At 38.8% G+C, this 20,749-nt stretch overlaps 1 protein-coding gene across 1 annotated transcript; it reads left to right on the top strand.

The window, feature by feature from the left end:
• The first annotated feature begins 15 nt into the window (after positions 1 to 15).
• Positions 16 to 20,434, top strand: AAGAB (alpha and gamma adaptin binding protein). The gene is made up of 10 exons (XM_082488769.1): positions 16 to 106; positions 7,734 to 7,924; positions 8,875 to 8,971; positions 9,886 to 9,975; positions 12,333 to 12,416; positions 17,156 to 17,238; positions 17,939 to 18,032; positions 18,851 to 18,955; positions 19,473 to 19,522; positions 20,033 to 20,434. Exons 1-10 carry the CDS (start codon positions 34 to 36, stop codon positions 20,108 to 20,110), a joined length of 945 nt encoding a protein of 314 aa, XP_082344895.1. The 5' UTR covers positions 16 to 33; the 3' UTR covers positions 20,111 to 20,434.
• Positions 20,435 to 20,749: the final 315 nt, after the last annotated feature.

The raw sequence follows: 20,749 nt of genomic DNA, 5'->3' as shown, positions 1-20,749 counted from the left end.
GGCGGGGCCGGAAGGGGCGCGGCGGCGGGCGCCATGGCGGTGGCGGGGCCCTTCGCGCTGGTGACTAGCTGCGCCGCCGGCTTCCCGGCCGAGGAGCTCGTCAAACGTGAGTCGTCGTCGTCGCCGCGGCGCGCTGCGGGACCCGGACGGGCTCAGCCGCGGGGCCCCGGCCTGCCCGTAACTGCAGGCCTCGGCCCGGCAGCTCCTCACCCCCAGGCCGGGCCCTGAGGAGAGCCCCGAGGGGTGGCCGTCCTCCCCTCACACACCGGCCCCTGAGCGGCCGGTCCAGGGCAGCCACCCGGCCCCTGGGCCTGTGGTGTTTAACCACCTGCTCCCGAGAGCGTCAGGGGCCTTCTTACTGCTTTAAGGAAATAAGCTATTTAAGAGAGACAGAATAGAGCCGCAGATTGTGTTTCTTACCCTCTCACACCAACGAGCAGGTGGTATCAGCACCACAACCCCCAAGGAAAAAAGGGAGCCCCGACATCCCAAAATGCTTTGTCACCCACTAGCCCCTTGCCATGTCTTAAGTGTGAATAAACTGTCATAACTGGACTAAATAATCTGAGAATTGCTTTGGGAGTGAATAAAAATAATACTTTGTACAATAACAAAGAACAGATTTACAAGACCATAAGGTGAGCTGCTGGCCATTCTGGTCATTCACACAGAGAGTGCAAAAGCGATTTTGTTTCTCTGGGACATGTCAGTGGCCCAGACGGCTCCTAGAACAAGACAGGGACACCAGAGCAACCAAAGTGGCTCAGGAGTACAGGCAAGGGGAAAACAAAAGCAGAGTAAATACTGTCCCTCTGGTTTCATGTTTCTGGTTTTGAAGCGAACAGACTATCCTGGACCCTAAGGATAGTAGAATTTCTAAAAATTCCTGGTCAGTCTGAACCCTTGCTTTACTCAGGCTTGCTTTCCTGGGTTAGACCATTTGTTGTCACAACACAGAAGCCCAAAAAAAAAAAAAACAAAGCTAAAAGATTCTTCCTTAATGCAGTTGTCAGAATTGTAGATTACACTTACTCCATATCAAATACATAGGATTCATTCTCTAGGAAGTCATTTTCTTGGAACCCAGTTCCTCTTTTTATGGCTTAAAAAAGTTAATATGAGAGTAAGACCCGATAGTAGAGAAAACTTTGGTGGAATTTTTAGTAGTTCTAAAATCAGGGATATTCCAGGATGAAGCTGTTTAGATCTTGGTGGTTTTGCCATTACAACTTGTTTGTGCAGCCTTGCTTTTTAGAGAACTGTCATGAACAGTTTGATGTGCATACTGAGGTGTATAACTTATCAACACTCCCACTCCGTTTTCTGGGTTTGTTTTCAATTGTTTCTTATTTAGGACCTCATAAAGCAGAGGGCTGCCCCCAGGGACTGGCTCCCATCTCATTAAACCACATTTTGAAACAAGAATAACAGTATGAGGTCTGCAGTCAAAGGCTACTCTGTCAAAGCAGCTGGGTTGATACTGAATTATTTAAGGAATCCATACCAACAAATATTATTATTGGTTGTTGCTTATTTTTGAGGAAGGTATAAGCAAATTGGAAGGAATTATTCAAGGTTCCTGTAGGTTTCTTTTTGATTATTTTTCATAGTGAAATTAAACAAGTAAAAAAGGAAGGTGAGCAAAAAGCTTCATAGAAATGCTATCTAATCTGAGAAAGTCGTAAAACTTAAGATTTATTTTTTTTAAATAGTACTCACTTTGAAACATCTAGGCTTCTGCTATTTTTCAGTACCAAAACTGGAGTCTTTTAGATAGTCTTTGTGTCCTCTGATTGGGTTTCCTGACAAAAGACATTAAAATCTTCCTGAAACAAGATCATTTACTAAAATAAATACAAAGCAGGAACTTAATTCTCATGGTATAACAAGTGAAATTACATCAGATCCAGAGGCATAAGCACAACAAACATTGTAAAACATTCAAGGACACACTGATAAGGATGAGGCAGCTGTGGCTGGCTACAGTACCCTGGGCTAAAGGGTTTTGGTGGATTAAAACAAAATGGTGATGCAAGTCTCAGAACTTGTGCTTTGACAGCATGAAAGCGTCATGCCAGATTAAAGGCATTATTTGATAATGGTTTAGCTCAATGCTGAGAACAAGACCATTATATTAGCATCTTTGAGTGTTTCAGATACAATATGTATGGTTATATATGCTATTAAATACTGTCTTGGTTGGTAGGATCCATATAGCAGTTGGCTTTTGAGTCTATAACAGAAACATGAAACAATGCCCTTATGAACATTATCACTGCTTTTGCCACCGTGTTGCAGGATTTCCCTGGTACATGCACTTTCCAGGCAAACCTGTTCTATAGGTAGAAGGAAGCTGCTTAGAGCGTTCACTGTTAAGAGGTGTATGAGAACCAATTTCTCCTACTGCCTGCCATAACTTTCCATGCTAATTACAAGGCTTTTTCCAGTGTTTTCATCCTGTTAAGTAGGAAACGGCTCAAGGACGAGAAGAATATTGTGGTACATTTGCTAGATATATTTTTATTCTTGCAAGTTTCTGTGGGATGCCCTGAATGCTTTATTTCATTAGCTACTGTGGCAAAACAAAGCTATTTAAAATGCACAGAATGGGATAGGCTCATTAGATATATTTAGCACAAATTAAAACAGCAAATAAGGTTTAGTTTTTAAAAATGCTGTCCAATAGATAAAATACTGTCTGATGTGATTTTATTTTTTTTTTTTTCCTTCTTCTTTGACTGTTTACCAGTCCTCTCCTCCCCCACAGCATGCTTCTGAGTTCTCTTTACTCCTTGTGTAATTTGCAGGAGTATTTTTTATGGTGTATTCCACCAGGTGGCTCTCAAGGCCCAGAATGTGACAACTACTAGTGTACCTAACCACTAAGAGGACTTGGGATCATTTAGGGCATTGTAGAAAACTGAATTATGTTCCTATTGCATGTATTCAATCTGAAAAACACTTGGAAGAGTGATCAATACCATAATCCCTTTGGAAAACCTGCAAAGAGGTGTAATGATTCTGCAAAAAATATTACTATTAAATACAGTATAGTAGAAGTGTTTAAATATCCGTTGGGTATTACAGAATGGGGAACACTGCGGCAAGAGATCTACATCTGGTTCTTTGATTATTATTCAGCTCTTTTCTGAAATATTATTTCTCCTCTCCAGTTTGCCTTTTGAAAAAGCATTTGCTGCCTTGCACTTACAGAATACTTACTAAGGCTCTGTATTACAAGAAGGGAATGCATATTAGGTTTTACACTTTTGCCATGTTCTCTTCCTTATCTTCTGAACCATTGTTTGATTTATCTTGTCTATATGCAAGCTCATGGAACTAAAAGTCAACAAATTTAAATCAGTAAAATGAGCAAACATTTATGTAAATAGATAGCTGAAATTAATTTCAAAAAGTATTGGTCAGAATTTTGTCCAATTTATTAAAAATTAGATATACTTGTGAGTAAAGGACACAACTAATTAAATTTGCTGAAAAACGTAAGCTACTGACTGACTGCTTGGAAGTAAAACACCCTTTTCCTCTGGACAGATTCCGCAGAAGTTTGGAAGTTCACTGAGCTATATGACGCCAGTCACTATCATTTACTGGATTGAGCCATGAACTGATCTAATGTGTCAGTTACTGTTGTGTTCTTAAGTGGTTTTCTGGTAGACAACAGGCAAAGTGGGTCATGAACTGGGATAAACTGGAGAAGGATAATTGTCTGTGTCTGACAAATGCGGTGATCTTAGCATAGGTTGGCATTAGTACAGGGGCTTTGGAAGTTGCATAGGTGAGTAATGCCAATGTATGCAGGAGGTAATGACCCAAGGATGACACTGGAACTGGCTTAGAAATGGGCTGTTTGGTCCCTAGCCTGGAATCATGCACTGTAGATGAAGACATTTCTATTGCTCCCAAGTGCTTTTGTACAGAAGCATGGGACACTGAAATACAGTATGTCTTAATTAGTATTCAGCAGTTATTGGTAAGATTGTAAAAGTTGTCTCCGTAAAATAAGTGTCCAGCATTAGTAATTGCAGTATTTCTTAGAGGACCTTGAACTCTAAATCATGTTTGAATGACACTAAGCAATGTTCTTTTGTGGCATGAACTTTTCCATGCATGTTTTTAGTACTCTTTAATGGTGATGCATTTGGAATCTGTTTGCATTCCTGTCATCCAGACAAGCCACTTCTGCTCTATGAAAAGGCAAGCTAATTAAGTCAGTCCAGTAGGCCTGCCTACTGTTGTGGTCAAAGAGTGAGTCAGTTGGTTTTCCACACTCTGTGGATGGCAAACCACTGACACTTTCAATGGCTGAGGAGTTTAAAATTAAAAATGAGTAACTCACTAGAGATAAGTTTGACATGCCACCTCCTTTTGCCATATTAAATTTTCTAGAAATTTATTCTGTATCCAAATATAAATTAATGGTGTTTATTCGGATGAATATTCTCTAAATTAGATATGAAACTATTCTGGCTGAGTTTACTGTTTTCATTAAAATAGAGGCTGTCTTGGAAAGAAATTTCTGGAAGCCAGAGGTAGCAAATGCAGTCCTTATAACTAGTTCCATCATGGAATGTATCCTTGACAACTCAGTTTGAGTTGCAGTGTATATTTCTTTTGTAGTCTCTGCTTGTTTACTCTAAAAACCAAGAACTAGTTGGTCTAAGTGACTTTTGTGAGAAGGGAACTATTCACAAGATACCCAAACTGCATTTAGTTTCCTGCCATGAGTAATCAAGGCTGTTTTGCAGTAATTTGTTACAACCCTACGTGCAGCCCGAGACATAGCAAGTCTCAGTCCTTTCTGAAAAGTTCCTGCAGTTTAGTGTGCAACATCCATTTTTACTGGGAGAGAAATTTCACAGGGGATTGGCAAAATCTCTTTGGATGAATGATGGGTAATCAGAAGCACAATGGGATGAAAGAGGACTGCTTAAAATACAGGAACAATAGCATGTAGTAGGAAATGGGACATGTCCTCATTCTTCTAGCAGTACTTTGAGGCCTAAATTTGTCCATGAACTCTTTTGTAAGGAGAAAAAAAAAAAAAAAAAAAAAAATCACTTACAAAGACAACCTGAAAGTTCTTTCCTATCAGCTTTTGAAAATCTTTTATAAGTTCTTTCCTTTTGTATTCTTGCTCAGGTGGTTGACTTCACTGAGTGACTTTTGAACTGACTTCCTTTCCCCTCCCCGTTTTCCTCCCTTTAGCTTTCAGTCTTATTGCCAATTTTTTGTGTTTCAATAATTTCTATGGGCTCCTTTATTCTTAGCTTCTTGTGGCATTTACTTATAATTCTGTTATCTTAGAACTGATTTTTATTTAGTTAGTTATTTTTTAACTGTCAAAACACTAGTGAAGGGACATTTATAACATATTTTATGCAGCATTCAAAACCTCCAAACAAAACATCTGGTGTCCAGGGCAGAAAATTAAGATTAGGCCTGCATTTGAAAGGCTAAGCAACAGAAAGAAAAGGCATCCCTGTGTTTTGGACGTGCACAGTGACATTGTCTGCCTAATTTGGTTCCTCTCCCGGTTACTATAATTTTGTCACATTATGTGTAAGCAGAGTGAAAGCTACCTCCATTGGCCTTAATACCCATTTAAAATAAATTCCTAGTTTAGTAGCAATTTGCATGTAGCAGTGTCTTGTTTACCAAAGATAGGAAACTAAATTATACCACATATAGCACATCTAGTCATTCTTAAAGCTCCTGTTTTATAGCAGAAAAAAATAACTTGTCATCTGCCAAAATGCCTTTAGTATAATGGAATATATACATGAAAGCTATAGATTTTGTAAAGTGACATGCTATTATTTGATGATCTCTTCTATTAATTACTTGGGGGGGGTTCAGAGTAGGGTTTTTTGTTGTGTGGTTTTTTTTTTTTTTTTTTTTTTTAAAGAGTAGACTTGATGTATTTGAAATTGAAAAGCTTGGATTTAAAACTAACTGAAAAGCTATTCTTGTGTTTCCCTGGAAGATGGGTGCGTAGGTGTTTGCTTCGTGTCAGTAGCGCCTGATACCAGCAAATGCAAATAGGATAGAGATACCTGCTGTAAAGTGACTGCAGCATTACTATTACTTGCAGGGCAAGCAGACATCCATGTACACAAGTTTTTATGATATAAGCATGGGAAAACAGCTTTTATGTGCCAGTAGAACTGATGTGTGCTGCTTAAAAATGATTTTAAAAAGCTGTGAAAGAATGAAAATCTTTCAAGGTTACTGATTTTGGTTAAATGTAGTGGTAGTCTCTTCCATATTTATATGGATGAGATAGTGCTCTAATAATACAAAGTTCAAAGTCAAGGTTTGTTTAGTATTAACTCTGTGTCATCATCCGCCAGCTCCAAGGTGACATGGATAGTCTTATCACAGAATAGCTTCTGACTGAAGACCAGTTACTCCGAAAGCTAATAGTCATACAAATTAGAAAGAAAAAAAAAAAAACCAAACAAACCAAACTTTCTTAACCTGGGAAACACATGTAGATAACGGTGCTTTTTTTCCTTCCCCACTGCCAGTCATCTTCCCCCCCCCCCCCTCCCCCCCCCCAAACCTGGACAGGAGATCCCCTCCCAGGTTTATTTCCAAGGTCAAATTTCTCCCTCAGATTCCCTGTGTCCTCCTCCTCACTGCTGCAAATTATCCTTCTGATTTAGAGTACTCCTCTGTGCTGCCTTCTACACCATGCTCATTCACTAGTTAGATTTCTCAGACTTTGCAAAAATCACGGGACCTTTCTACAGCAATCTTGGTAATCTTGCATTTTTCCTGCCTTTCCATTGGCAAGATACACATAATTTCAAATCCCAGTTCCAACTATATGGAGAACAGCCTCTTCCAGCATCTCTAGGTGTTGTGTCTCAATAAGTTTAAAATCCCTTAAGATCTTTGAAAACCCTCAGACTTTGTTTCTTATTTTTTTAGCTCTTCTTATGCTCAAAGAAATTCTAGATGACTCAGTCAATATGTAATTGACCTGTGTTATAGAGCATCCATAGGTTTGTACAGCTTGAACAAGATATTCTGTCCTTTCCAGCGAGGTATAGATTGGATGCTCTGCTACTAACTATAATTCAACTCCACCAGGTGGCTGTCACGCTATGAGAGTGTGCGCTGTGAAGGTTGCTACCAGCACATGAAGGGGCAGTGTTTAACATTACATTATCAAAGCACTGCCTTGGATTTTAATTGTCGAACTCCTACATGGAATTTAATGGGACTTACAGCTGAATTGTAGTAGCTTGGTTTGTTTTTCCATTAGTTACCTTCAGGTTTTGGTCACAGTCAAACAGTTCTTCACATCTGAACAAACAGGCAAGGTTTGTTTCTGCTGTAATAAAGTCTAGGTATTCTCTCCATACAATTCTGTTTACAGGTTGCGAGTTTGAGGCTAACACTTTAAAAGGCATTTCCAGGAAAAAAGGCTTGCTTTCTGAAGAGCTTCTGTACCGTATTTTAGTTTGAAAGCCAGAAAATAAATTCTTTTGAAACTAAACTCTTGAAGAACATTTTTTTGAAAGCTTAATATTAAACTCTATGACGTAGTAACAAATTGAGTTGAATTTTTGAAGACCTTAAATATTCACTGTTTTGTTATAGTAAGTAAAGATGGCTCTGTATTGGCATTGTACCAAGCTTCTCTAGACAAATTATGTTCTTGATGCTGGTTTTATCATCAGTCTCATTCATTTTCTTTTATACAGGTATCACAGGAAAAGATGACCTTACTGTGGGTGCAACTAGAAGTGGAACAGTGAATTTTTACCCCTGGACAATAGATAATAAATATTATTCTGCGGATATTCACCTCTGTGTAGTACCAAACACATTTCTTGTTACTGGAGATATTGCTGAATCTGTGCAAGCATTTGTTGTGTACTTCGACAGCACACTAGTAAGACTCTTCTGCTTCATTATATTGCTTTATCTGTATTACATAGTTGCCTTATCACAGTGATAACCACAAATTATATTCTCTTCATCTTGTGCCATCCATTCCTTTTAGGCTGCTCTATTAATTGTCAGTAGATCAATGTTAAATTATGCCTGCTATCAATGGAAGCAGTTTGCTTCCCTTTTACTATCATACTCCAGTTGGAAGAAAGGTTTTTCAGGATGCAAATATGCCACTAAATTAGGCAAATCCTCCTCCAGTCCACCACCTCCAACTTTACTCCTAGCTGATGCTAGTTCAGAAAGGCTGATTTAGGATAGCCAAGAATGAAGGAGCTAAACGTAAGATTCAGTGCTATCATTTTACCCAAAATTGTTTCTACTAAGCTGGCAGCCATGAAAACAGTGCTTTAGCAAAAGCCAAAAAGATTCAGAGACAAAAAAAAAATTTCTAAATAAGGAACTGTTTTTCACCACAGATGGGAAAGGGTGCATACCACACATTCTGCAAAGATACCTTTAACTAGACTTCTCAGGGCTGTCTCAGAATAAACCAGAGCAATGGGAGTCATTCACCAGCCCCCATATTATCCACTTTAGTGTGGAAGATGGAGTAGCTGCATCTTAAACCCACGATATGCTTAAAATGAAATACTCATGATTAGCCTCAATTAAACGTCTTTCCTAATCTACACTAGGATTGCATAATTGGTTTTAAACACGAAAGGGAGGGCCAAGGCAGTAGGATTAACTCATCTGCAAGGTAAGCCAAGAATGAGAAGGAAGTTGTGTATGTCAGCTTCTCCGATTTGAACACGAGTGTCTTAAACATACTTGATAGTTCCCTACTTCATTTTATTCTAATACTATTAATGATTTAAAACTAGTTTGAAAACTAAAGTATTTGAGGATGTATTCCAAAGAACTTTTTTGATTTTTTCCTCCATTTAGAAAACTGGACTTGATAGTGTCTCTGAATGGCTTCCCCTGACAGAAGAGTGGTTACCAGAAGTCATGATCCTGGTTTGTAACAGAGTATCTGAAAATGGTATGAAACCCAAAGAAGTTTCAAACTGACTTAGAGTTATGAACCTTGCTGTCCTGGTTTGAGGTAGAACAGAACCAATTTTCTGTTTAGTAATTTTTCTTTGCAGCTAAGCCTCTTATAACTAACTGAACTCTCTGAAATTTATTTTCTAGTTAACACAATTGTTTCTCAAAATATCTGTATGAGACAGGGCTCGAGATTTGATTAAGAAGACCCAGTTTACTTTTGTGATCAGAAACAGAAGCCTTAAGCTAGTTGTGGTTAGAACTGAATCAGAATTTTATAGGCTTGCTTAAAACGAGCTCTGTGTATGCCATTCTTAGTATACCAGCATGCACTGCAAGGTAACTAAAAAGGCATTCGTACTACTGGGTGTGCATGATCCTCTCTGGTGAAGAGTGAGGATGACTCTTAGTTGCTTAACTACAGTGGAAAGTATGTTCATCTTTTTGACCATTTGGACATTAAATGCGCATGTTTGCTTTGGTTCTAGATTAGTATATGCAATACAACAGCAAGCTCTAAGGTGCAGATATGTCCCTGTAAGTGAATTCAGATTCAAACCTGGGAGTTAAGAGAAGTCTTCATTCACTGTGGCACTTCACTTACTTTCCCTTTGAATACCCACTGCAAAGCCATTTGATTCTATGATATTTAAAAAAAAAACAAAAAAAAACACTCCACAACACAAACCAAAACCAAACAACAATTCAAAGGAGGAGTTTAACTGGAGTTTTTGGAATCAAATTCAAAGTGAACAGAGGATCCTTGGCAGCTACTATATGCTTCTTCCCCCCAAGAAAATCCAGAATAAGCAAACGGCTTTGAAAGAAGAAAATGTAGCTAAAGATTCAACTGCTGATATTAGTCTTAAATATGTACGTTTTGTATGCATTTTTGTTTCCCAACTTTAGGTGTTAACAGACAGAAAGCTCAAGAATGGTGCATCAAGCATGGCTTTGAACTGGTAGAACTTAGCCCTGAGGAACTGCCTGATGAAGATGGTAGGACTGCCACTTCTGTTTTAACTTTTAGAATGAAAGAGCACACCAAAGTATCTTCTACACAATTGCAAGGGGCATAACTATGTGCTACATTATTACTGCATGGAATGCTCCCAGTTGGTGAGGCTTAGTCTCAGCTATAAAAGGTCAAGAGGAGGAGGAGGTTATTTCCTCCAAGAAATTCCATTTGTCTCCTTCCAAATACAGCTGCTGTTTATGTATCACCTACATAAAAATAATATCTGCTCCCTTTTCTGGCACTAATCCTAGGACTGTATTGATAGAATACAAGCATTTATATTCCACTTTGGAAATAAATCTAAAAAACAAGAACTAGAGAGATGCACAAGGGCAGGAAAATTCTTTGTCTTTTTTAAAAAGACCTCTAAAAACTATTGTACATACCAAAAGATAGACATTATTCAAACAGTGACATGGCAGGCTGAAAAGGGCAGATTGTTAAAAACATTTTAGAATAGCATGCACTGTTACACAGGAAATAAACCAGTTTCAAAATCACTGGCTGACCACACGTTTATAACTTGAAAAAACCCATGAAGCAAAGTCAGAAGTGTGATGCGTGATGTTCCACTCTTGAAAAGTGACTATGCACTTCCGGACAGCCTTAGCATCAGGCTTATCTTCTCATTTCAGTGATACAAAAAAAAAAAAAAAAAAAAAGGGTTTACAACTTACCTCTATAGAGAGAAAATAACCAACTCCATTTCCAGGCTTGAGTGGAATTAGTCACTAACATTTGTTCTATTTCAGGTTTATCAAGTACATAGCTGTCACCAAAAATAATTCAGTCTAAAGGTCTTCTAAGCTAGAACTCAAGTTCCTGCCTCCACGCCCCCTTTAAAGGCCTAGATTAAAACTGTATCTTGAATAGCTAAGAACCCCCATTTCCCCCCCTCCCCCCCGCATGTCTTTAAAAATGCATTTCTTCTTGGTGCTTTGTTAGTCAGGGAGGGAGGGAGGGATACACATTTCTGATTTATAGAAACCAGAAACATTGGAAGTTGTTAGACCGGAGTTTTCTTATGCAGTGCTTTAAAACAAAACACTAGTAACGTTAAGTCAAGGCTTTTTTTTCTGTTGAATAATTGTTCTAAAGAACAAGCTATTTACTCTTGGGAATAATACTAACTCACAATGTTAGTCTTTGCAGTGTTAAGATACATGTTCTTTCCCGGATTTTTAATATGGTAGTTGATTCACTGTGGCTCATGCATAGGAGGAAATGTATCCCATTAAGTAACAAGTTTACCGCAGAAACATGCTGTATGATTTATTTACAAAAGATAAAATGGACACAGTAAACATACTGGGCCAATATCTGTTTAAAAATTATGACATTTCTGGCAGCTTATCACAAATGAACTGCAGCTCTTGCTACGACTACGCTGTCAGTCAGTTGTTTCTGCAGCAAGGACAAGAACTCTGAACTGAGACACTTGATAGTGACTCTGATACAAAACCAAACAGCAGTGTTATAGGCGGTAAAATATTTTATCTAAGGGGTCACAGACAGCTTTAAATTAATTTTTAAAGGCAGTTTCCATTACTACACCTGTCCCTGAGTCATCCTAAGAGAGTTTGACTTCCAAGCAATCACGTTTTTGTATCCAAAGGGTTTTTTTCCCTATTGCTTTGTGAGACCTGCACAAACGTGGGAAGCTGACTAAACTGAGGAAATGGGAAAACTGACTTTATACAAAGTGGTGTCAGAGCTATTCAGTAAATAAGTTGAAATCCAAATAATGCTTTCCTTAGCCTTTCAAGTTCCTGTAACTCACAGGATTACGGGAACATTAGGAGTTAGAGGTTGTGGAGATAGCTTTACAATGATCATCTCCATTTTTAACAAGCATCGCACCTTTTTTAAATGGTTGTCTGAAGTTCTTTACTTTCTAAAGGAAGGAAAAGTAATTCTAGCATCTACTTTTATGCCATGCAGCATTCTAAAAGATCTTGGGGTAAAAGATGCCTTTCTTTTAACAGCAGCTTAAAAGTTATTTATTGCTATTAAATTTACTTGTATGTTATTTAACAATGTAGGCCTCGTGCTAAGTATTTAACAAAACCCCAGTCAGAATTTAGACCTCTCTGCAAAAGGCTGAAAGCTCACATTTCATAATACCTGGAAGCATAGACCAAGAATTGAGGTGTTAATTGAGATTTGTTTGGCCTCTCATGAAGTAAAGGCAAGAAATCCGTTTCCTAACAGAAGAAGTCATTTATATCTACTGCTATAAGATAGAACAGGCGTGCAAACACACACCTTCTCACTTTTGGGCGTATAGTGGGTTTTGGTCCAATTGTTAGGAGTGCAATGTCTTTGTCTTTTGATTTAGATGATTTTCCAGAGTCCACCGGAGTGAAACGGATTGTACAAGCCTTGAATGCCAATGTGTGGTCCAACGTAGTCATGAAAAGCGGTATGTAACATAGGTTCCTCTTACGTGAATTCTGGACAATGCAAGGCCTAGAGGGCTTAGTATTTTTAGCAAAAGTTTAAACTGAGCAGCTACAGTGCAACTGCCACTGCATCAGTATATCAGAACTAGAGCACTCTTCAACCTTTTACTTGGAATAGTAGGGTTTCATGTATTGCTTGCGTTGTCCCTTGATGCACAGAGAAACTTACAGGCAATGGGTGAGATTTATTCCCTTTTCGGCATCTGTTCCTGTTCCCTCTGTACTTTGACTTGCTCTTTAGCAATAACTTCAGTTTAAATATTCCACTAATTCTTCAAATTTCAATGAAAAATGAAAGTTTGCTCAACCAAACTCTCGCAGCAAATAGCTAGTTATAGTCTTGGTCTGAAAACTGATACATGGTTTAGTGTAGAAGTAAGTGTTAAATTCCAAATTTGTTACAGTTTTTTGAAAAATGTATTTGAAATATGGATGAAAACAGCAAGTGCAGAGATGAGATTTGGCAAAGAAGTAGTTTCAAACATGAGTTGAAGGACATAGTAAGTGCATTGCAAGGAGAACTGTCTTCCCTACAAAAAACCCCACTTGAGTAGTTGGAAACCACAGAATTTTTTGAAAACTGGGAAAACAAACAGGCAACCCCAGATAATTTTCTGCAGGTAATTGATTATCAGCTAGAGTCAGAATTTTGGGAAAATAACTTTAGGATTAGACTTATAAGAAAAGGAAATGTTGTTGCTAGCCCAGAGTTATTGCAAGTGTAGATACTTCCATTTACTTGGAAACTTTTAATTACCTTTCTAATAACACAGGCAGTTGGAGGAAATGTAGGAAGATTAAACTCTTTTGGGGTTCTTGGCCTTACTTTTTGTATTTCACAGTCTCATCCCACTAGCAACCTTCCAGTGTCTGTCTGCTCCCTGATGTACAATTTTCCACTGTTACGGCATCTTCCTTCCTACGTCTTTTAACTGTGTAATGATTTCAAGTGCTGAGAGGCTTCAGCTCGTTCCTGTAACTGCAGGGTGGTTACTGGGACTCGGTAGAACTAGGATGAGAACAACTAAATCGACAATCTTTTCAAATTCTTTTTTTCATGTAGCCTTTTGAATATTTCTCATACCACATCAGAATGAGGTTAAGGTGGCTTCTAACTTAATGTAGTCATTGCAGAGAAATAGGTGGCCATTTGAGATGGTGTAAAGTTATCTCACTAGTGCTAAAATGTTTTTCTTAACAGCGTATTTCCTGCATTTGACAGATGCCACATTACAGAAGAACAGAACTTAGTCACATGTTCAGTTCTTCGTGGGGGGAAATTCCTATGCATCATTAGTGTGTTCCGTAAAGGTCAGACTCCTTGAAAATCCAGATTTTTGCTGTCCACAATACAGAAAAACCACACAGCATTGATGCACATTACTACAAACCCCTCAGGAAGTGAACTATATTTGGAAATTGTTGCAGCCTGACTACGCCTTCAAAGGGAGATTGTTGAGCTCATTTTACTTAAAACTTTTTACAACCTGTAATGGGTCTTCTGTTTTCAACTTCCTCCTGATCCTGGAAACTGGCCACCATGTAAATCAAACTTTAGCTTTCCTACTGAATTACCACTAACTGCTGGCCATTTAGAAACCGTGCAGTCACACTTCATGTGAAGATTTTTCATGGAGTGTATTCGTGTAGTAGTAAGTGATTATAGCACTGGAAAGCTTAGCCATCCAAAAAGCCACTGTTACAGTATTGCCTTATTTCAGCTATCTGTTTGTATGAGACTTTAAGTTTACAGACAGAGCAGAAATGACTTTTTTCAAGTACAAGCATTAACCCCATGTTATTTTAAGGTGTTCTACCTGAAACCCAAACACAATTCTTCTTCAGTTGTGAAGTAGTTTTGTCACACACCTATTTAGAAAATTCTCAGCCTTTTAATTTTTTTCCTCTAACCATTAAATACACTCATTCTCACACCAATTCGTAAAAATAGGTATTAAATATAACATAGTTGAATTATAAACATTTTTACATAAAGTAATATCATATGCTTTGTGAGTAAATAAAGCAGTATTGCCTCTATGAAAAGAAAAACAAGTAGTCTTACCTGAGAGTCTCCAGATGGTAATTCCCTTTTGCGGTTGATATAGAGCTGTTGGTTCTCTAGGACTCAGAGCTCTCTTCAATCTGAGAATCAGGTTTTTTTCTTCCCCTTGTGTAGAAGGGCACAAATAGTTCTTCGGCTAACATCCTCCACGCAAAGGCAGTGTACTGCTGTTGCCCTTATCTATCCCTCCAGGAGCAAAGCTAGTTAACCTAAGCAGCAAGAAGAAGAATAATTTACTGTCTACAGAAAGAAGCCACTGAGCTACTTTCCTGCTTAAATAGGTGCTTTAGTGATCCCAGCTGAAGCTGGTTACCAGGGTGGGGCCCCTAATTAGCTTGGCTCTCTTTACAAAAAATTCACCTGATGTAGGGGGACCATTTAAACTTAGTTATTTAAACAAATGATGAATTTTTCACTTAATTTAAATTTTGGTTGGAAGTCAGCATCAGCACATGTCAGCTAGACGCACTATGGAGGAACAGTAGATGAAGACAGTGGAAAACGTTTTGCTGTGAAACGAGCGTATGTGAATCTCAAAGCCGTGCTGGGAGCACAGTGTACTGGAGCGCAGCAGCAATTGATAAGTGGTACCTGTGAAATGATATAGACTCCATCATAGTGGAGCCACCAACTATTACAATAAATTGAGTGAGATAATTTTTGGCTTTGATGCTGTAAGAACACTGTGTAAGGCATCACCCACTTCCTGAATTGCACCCAGAAGTTGAAATAACTTTTACATCCAATAAAAAGAGTTTATAGGAAGGCTTTTTCAAGGGTGTGCCTGCAACCAAGTGTTATGTCTGCCACCTCCCTAACCACGGATCCAGAAACAAATAGCTGCTTTTCTGCTGTAGAGTCCAGTTTCTTTCTAACTGGGACAACCTTTTGTAATTATGCTGGCTGAGGTTATGTGCATGTGGCGGTGGTGGGGATGGACCCCCTGTCATTTTTCCGCACAAGGATGAACTCTCATCATAGATGTGAAAGAGGCACATGATGCAGTCACTTCATCCACCCCTCTGCCAATGTGGGAATGTTCTCTCGCAAGTACATTCTGGACTGCGATGGCCAATCTAGCGTCAGATGACTCAGAAATTGGCTAAATGTCGGATCTTTACAGTTTCCCAAAAGACAGCTCTTTGCTCAGCCTGCTGAAACTTGGGGAAGCTACTTTGTTTTGGGTTGCAAGTCCTAATCTTTTATCCCTCAGTTGCCTGTTAATTTAGCTGGCGGACTTCACAGGCTTTCACATGTCTTGCAACTGAACATTTTTAAGGCATTTCATTCAGCTAGACTGATTCACTTCTTCCCAAGCTGTTGGCAAGTGATCTGTTGAAAACAGTAAAACTGTATAAAACAGAGGCAGTTGAAACAAATACCTGCTGGGGGGTGAGGGGAGCACAGGGAGAGAGGAGGACTGGGACGGGACACACATTAGCCTGAGTACACAGTGAAGATTATTAAACAGGAAATGAAGTCTTAGTAATTCCCTAATGGAGACATGTTTACGTGTTTTCTAGAGAGCTTATGGTTTTAGTTACATATTCAACTCTTCAAAATGAAATTTTGTATAAATGGCAAGTAAATTTGGACAGTGCATAAAAATGATATCATCTCAATGTTTGAGACTGGAGCTTAGTCATTAGTGTAATAATTTAGAACGCATTTTTTTTAAAAAGTAATATTAATCTTTCTGCTGGCACAAGTCACTGTTTTCTGGCTGCTAGTATTACAAAACTTAACATTATTTCTTTCTTAGTTGACTAAAATACTAATACTTTCAGAAGAATCTCCTGAGACCCTTGTGTAACTGCAAACATTTACTACTCAATGCAAGGCCAGCTGAAAGCATGGCTTCGCAAAAACCCACCTCATAATATCACCTATTATGCATATATTTTTATTTTAAAAATAAAGTTTTAAAAATACAGTTAGTTTCATTTTAAAATACTGTACTGCATCTATTATCTTAGATGATTGTTTAGTTTTAGGCTTGCGTTCACTTTTTTTTAGGTTGGATTTTTTAAAATACCATTGAAATATGCAGTAGGTTAACAGATGTGGAAAGCCCAAAGCACCGTGCAGTGCGAAGAGATGTTGGATTTCATGGGTCCTTCCATGAATTCTGAACTAGATATTTAAAAATTGCCTTTGCCATGACTATATAACGCTCAACCTATTTAGCCACTATGTGTTTAAGACAAAATGTGTTGCATTTCCCGTATCTAACCACAAACTCAGTGCTGCTTCCCATGGATGGTGAAACCTGGTCCGCTGAATGTCAGTAATAGCAAATGGTGCTTCTGTATTTTGAAAACTGCCTTGTTTGGAATCGGGAGACATTTTCCAGACCAAATCCTAACCGAGCAATGACTTCAAACACAAAGCAAAAAGAGCTCACATCTCTTGTGGCTTACACATCTATTCCCTGGTGGTAATATTTAGCAGTAAATGTTATTAGTATAGTTGAAAAAAAGCTTAGAGAATATGATAACTTTCTGCTTAAAATGTATTTTCAAGTGCACCGACACAGTTTTTTTCCCTGTTATGGTCTCTATCCCATCTGGTCAGTTAAAACTATTTGTGATAATATTGCACCTTCTGTCAAACTAATAGCTGGTTTGTTTTTAGACAGGACCCAGGGCTTTGGTCTTCTCAGTACATTAGCAGGTGCCAACTGTAGCATCGGGTCAGAAGACAACCAAGATACAGAAGTAAACAGTAATTCCTATTTCTTGTTCTTTGCTCATACTGTTTCTCGTGTTGCTCTTTCCTGCTGTGACACTTGGTGTGGTGCTGGCTTTCTTTTTTTCCCTCCTTTCTCAAGGGATGCTTCACAGCCTGGTGGAATGTATTCTAAAGGAAATATTTCTGAAGTCTGAAAAACTATCTGCATTTTTCTTACAAGGCCTCCTGAGACAGTTGTTCCTAGGAGCTGTCACCTCATGGCTGTGAGCTTGCTGTTTTTCAGGACGTTGCCTCAGAACTCATCATTTTACCTGGAGATGGCCGATTGTGTGCCCAGTGTTGGGTGTTGATCACACTGACTTCCACACTGTGTAAATGTTTTACCCCAGACAACTCACTGGAGCCAAGGAAAGATTATTAAAAGCTCCATTCAAGATGTTGTTTTTCATCATTACCCAAGAGCAATGTTTAGTGAAAAAAAACCCTATCACTTGATAGTGTTATTTAAAAAACAACCACAAACCTATCATAGGAAATGTTCCTGTAGTATCTATGTACAATGTTGCAAAAGTGGCTTTTCGTAATACAGGTGGTACAGGTTTTGCATAAGTAGCAGTTTAAGATAAAGAGTAAGTTTTTGAAGTCAAAACAGGAAGCACCTGATTTGTTGATGATGCTTTTTAGGTGCATTATTGGATACTCTAATATCTCTTTATTTCCTGACAGTCTGATCCATCAGCGGCAGACAGAGAAGAATCCCATTTAGACAACAGAGAAGATGGAGCGAGCACCAACAACCTGCAGATTGACAACGTTGTAGGTAAGCTTTTTCTCTGCGTGGCAGATACGTTGGAGCAGGCACCTCTGGCTGGGATGGTCCCAGAAAGCTCTTGGCTTTTCTCAGTGCAAAGTAGAGCATAAATGTGCTTGCCAGAGCCAGCAGAGGCTAATTCTTTAGTCTTTAGGTGTTCTGCTCCTTGAAAAAATGAGCCCATGTTTGGATAGGACAGAGCCCCTGCAGTATTAGCAACTGGAAACATTCAGATGTGATTTTGTGAAATTTCCTGATGCGCGTATTGTGTATATTGTGTCTAGAAACATTTTTATCAGAATAAAGTCTCAAGCTTTATGGTTGCAGAGGAAAATCATTACAGTTAGACCCAGCAGGAGGTGAATGAAGCGCGCTCTACTTGAGTCAGTCCCAAGAGGTTCAGGTGTTTTAAGCTACAGGTCCTTAAATAATTGCACCGTTCCAGGAGATGGGACTTTTTGTACAAGTTGTATGTAGAGATCTTCTAAAGGTTGGGTGGCACAGTCTCATTACTCTTTAATCTACTCCGTGGCTGTTCCTAGCCAGATCATTTTATAATATGCAAGAAACCTTAAATATTGGATGAACTCAGAACCACTCTTGCAGTGTAATGTATCAAAGTTAATTACCACTGTAACGATGCCGTGAGTTGTGTGTATGAACAATCAGTAAATTAAATGTTTCTTTCCCTCCTGTGGGGGGTGGAGTTTGCAAACGGGGTTTGCAGATTTTAAAATACTTTTTTTTTTTTTTATCAGAAAGGCTTCCATACCTGCTGACAAAACAGAATAATTCACCTTAAACCAACCTGTATGCATTTATTTCAGATCCCATGTTAGATATGGACATTCAAGAGTTAGCCAGCCTAACCACGAGAGATGGTGACCTGGAGAACTTCGAAAGGCTTTTTTCAAAGCTGAAAGAAATGAAAGGTAATGTACCAGGGAGAGCGGTACTGAGCTGTATCGCCTGTTCTAATCACTCAAACGCATGAAAGCCAGCGTGTGAGTTGGGAAGATAGTACAAATTTCTATTCTCCTGTCTAAAGTTCTTTATAAGTAGCTGATCTTTTCATTAATTTGCCCTTCATCTCAGTAGTGCTCTTGAAAGAAGTCGATATTGCTCAGCTGACTGCTGTCACACTGATTTTGTCCCCCGTGACCTAATGCTACAGTTCTCTACAAACAAACCTATAACAAGACTTTATTATTTTTTTTTTAAGCTCTACAACTGTGTGCCAATCTTGCAGTTTAAAGCTACAGATGTTTGAGATGAAATCCAGTGTACTCAGAAGCATCGGCTTCCCGGTGTTTGGAAATTGCTCTTACTAAATAGAATTCCTTTTTTATGATGTTAAACTAGTTTCTTGATGGTCGCCTAAAAACAGCTGCAACAGGCATTTCTGCTCACTCTTGAGGTTGACAACATAAGTTATGTTCTTTTCCACAGATAAAGCTGCAACGTTGCCTCACGAACAAAGAAAACTACATGCAGAAAAGGTGAGGTTTTGAAATTGGCATCGAAATTCTTAAAAATGGAGTTTTCCTTTCTAAGCCATAGTTACTTCTCTTGTAGAGTTCCTATGTTAAGAGCAGGAAGAACAAACCATGCAGTCGTAAGGAAGACTGTCTGGTATCTCCCAAGAACTAAGTAACAAACCTGCAATTTCAAAACACCAGAAAATGCTTTCCCCTTTCAAAATTTCTATAATGAAGGCCCTGCAGTCAGTCAGGGCGTGAGCCAGCTTCCACTGAAGTCAATAGAAGAGCCTTCCTCAAGGAACATTTAATCATGCCTTAATTAGCTCAAGTTGTGTAGCACATACGCCTCCCATGAATTCTAAATTGTTGAAATTTCTTAATTTCACAGAGGATTAGCATTGTACCTAGAAACACGGTTGCTAGATTTAGCTGCTGCTCAGTTTCTATTTTTTTGGATGGTAAATGCAAAATCTTCAGTGATTTGAAGGGAATTTTTCTCCCTTTCCTAACTTTTTTTTCCATTGTTAGGTGGCCAAAGCCTTCTGGATGGCAATTGGAGGAGACAGAGACGAAATTGAAGGTCTCTCCTCAGATGAAGAAAACTAAGTTCTTCTGTAGCTGTAAGCGACAGAGCAATCCTCAAAGAGTGATCTTTTCCCGCAAGGAGCGTTTAATGCGAAAAGCCCCATTTAGCTTTAGTTGCTCGCTTTGGTTAAAGGATTCCCCGCATCATTGTAGTAACGCGTTCCACAACACCTCATGGTTAGAGTGGTTTTGTCTGACTGTTCATTTATTCTCTCTCAGAGAATTTTGGAAGGTGACGCATGCAGTTCGAGGAAATAATAATTAGTTTACATTTTTCAAATTAACATTTTTATTGTTTCCTCTTTGGAGTTTAAATAAACAAATTTACTACCAGTTATCTTTCTACATATGGCTGGTGGTTGTTAAGCGACTGCTTAATTCTAAACTCAATGTTTTAGGTGTAGGCCTGTTTGATGTTTTTATGTAGCTTTATAGCTGACTTAACTAGTTAAAACAAACCAGATTTCTATGAGCCATGAAGAGAAAGTTGCTGAATTGTGCCCTATTGTGGGATGCTATGCCAGGGCTGCGAGGTTAATCCTGCTGAGTGCCAAAGCTATTAAAAATGGCCCACAGGCTTTGAAGTCTGTTTGCGTCTCGAAGTATGTGGTCCTTGCCTGGAAAGTCAGGTGTTCTGCCACACTCCCTGGGTTTCCGTTA

Source organism: Vanellus vanellus, assembly GCF_965231255.1.
Source record: "Vanellus vanellus genome assembly, chromosome: 11".
NCBI lineage: Eukaryota > Metazoa > Chordata > Aves > Charadriiformes > Charadriidae > Vanellus > Vanellus vanellus.
Note: the sequence above shows the minus strand (reverse complement) of the source record. Positions and strands in the feature narration are given on the sequence as shown.

Excerpts from the sequence above, each read along its gene's own strand:
- AAGAB (XM_082488769.1), top strand. The coding sequence starts at position 34 with ATGGCGGTGGCGGGGCCCTTCGCGCTGGTGACTAGCTGCGCCGCCGGC. Across the intron at positions 107-7,733 it reads GGCCGAGGAGCTCGTCAAAC|GTATCACAGGAAAAGATGAC; the intron begins GTGAGTCGTCGT and ends TCTTTTATACAG. Across the intron at positions 18,033-18,850 it reads GCAGATTGACAACGTTGTAG|ATCCCATGTTAGATATGGAC; the intron begins GTAAGCTTTTTC and ends CATTTATTTCAG.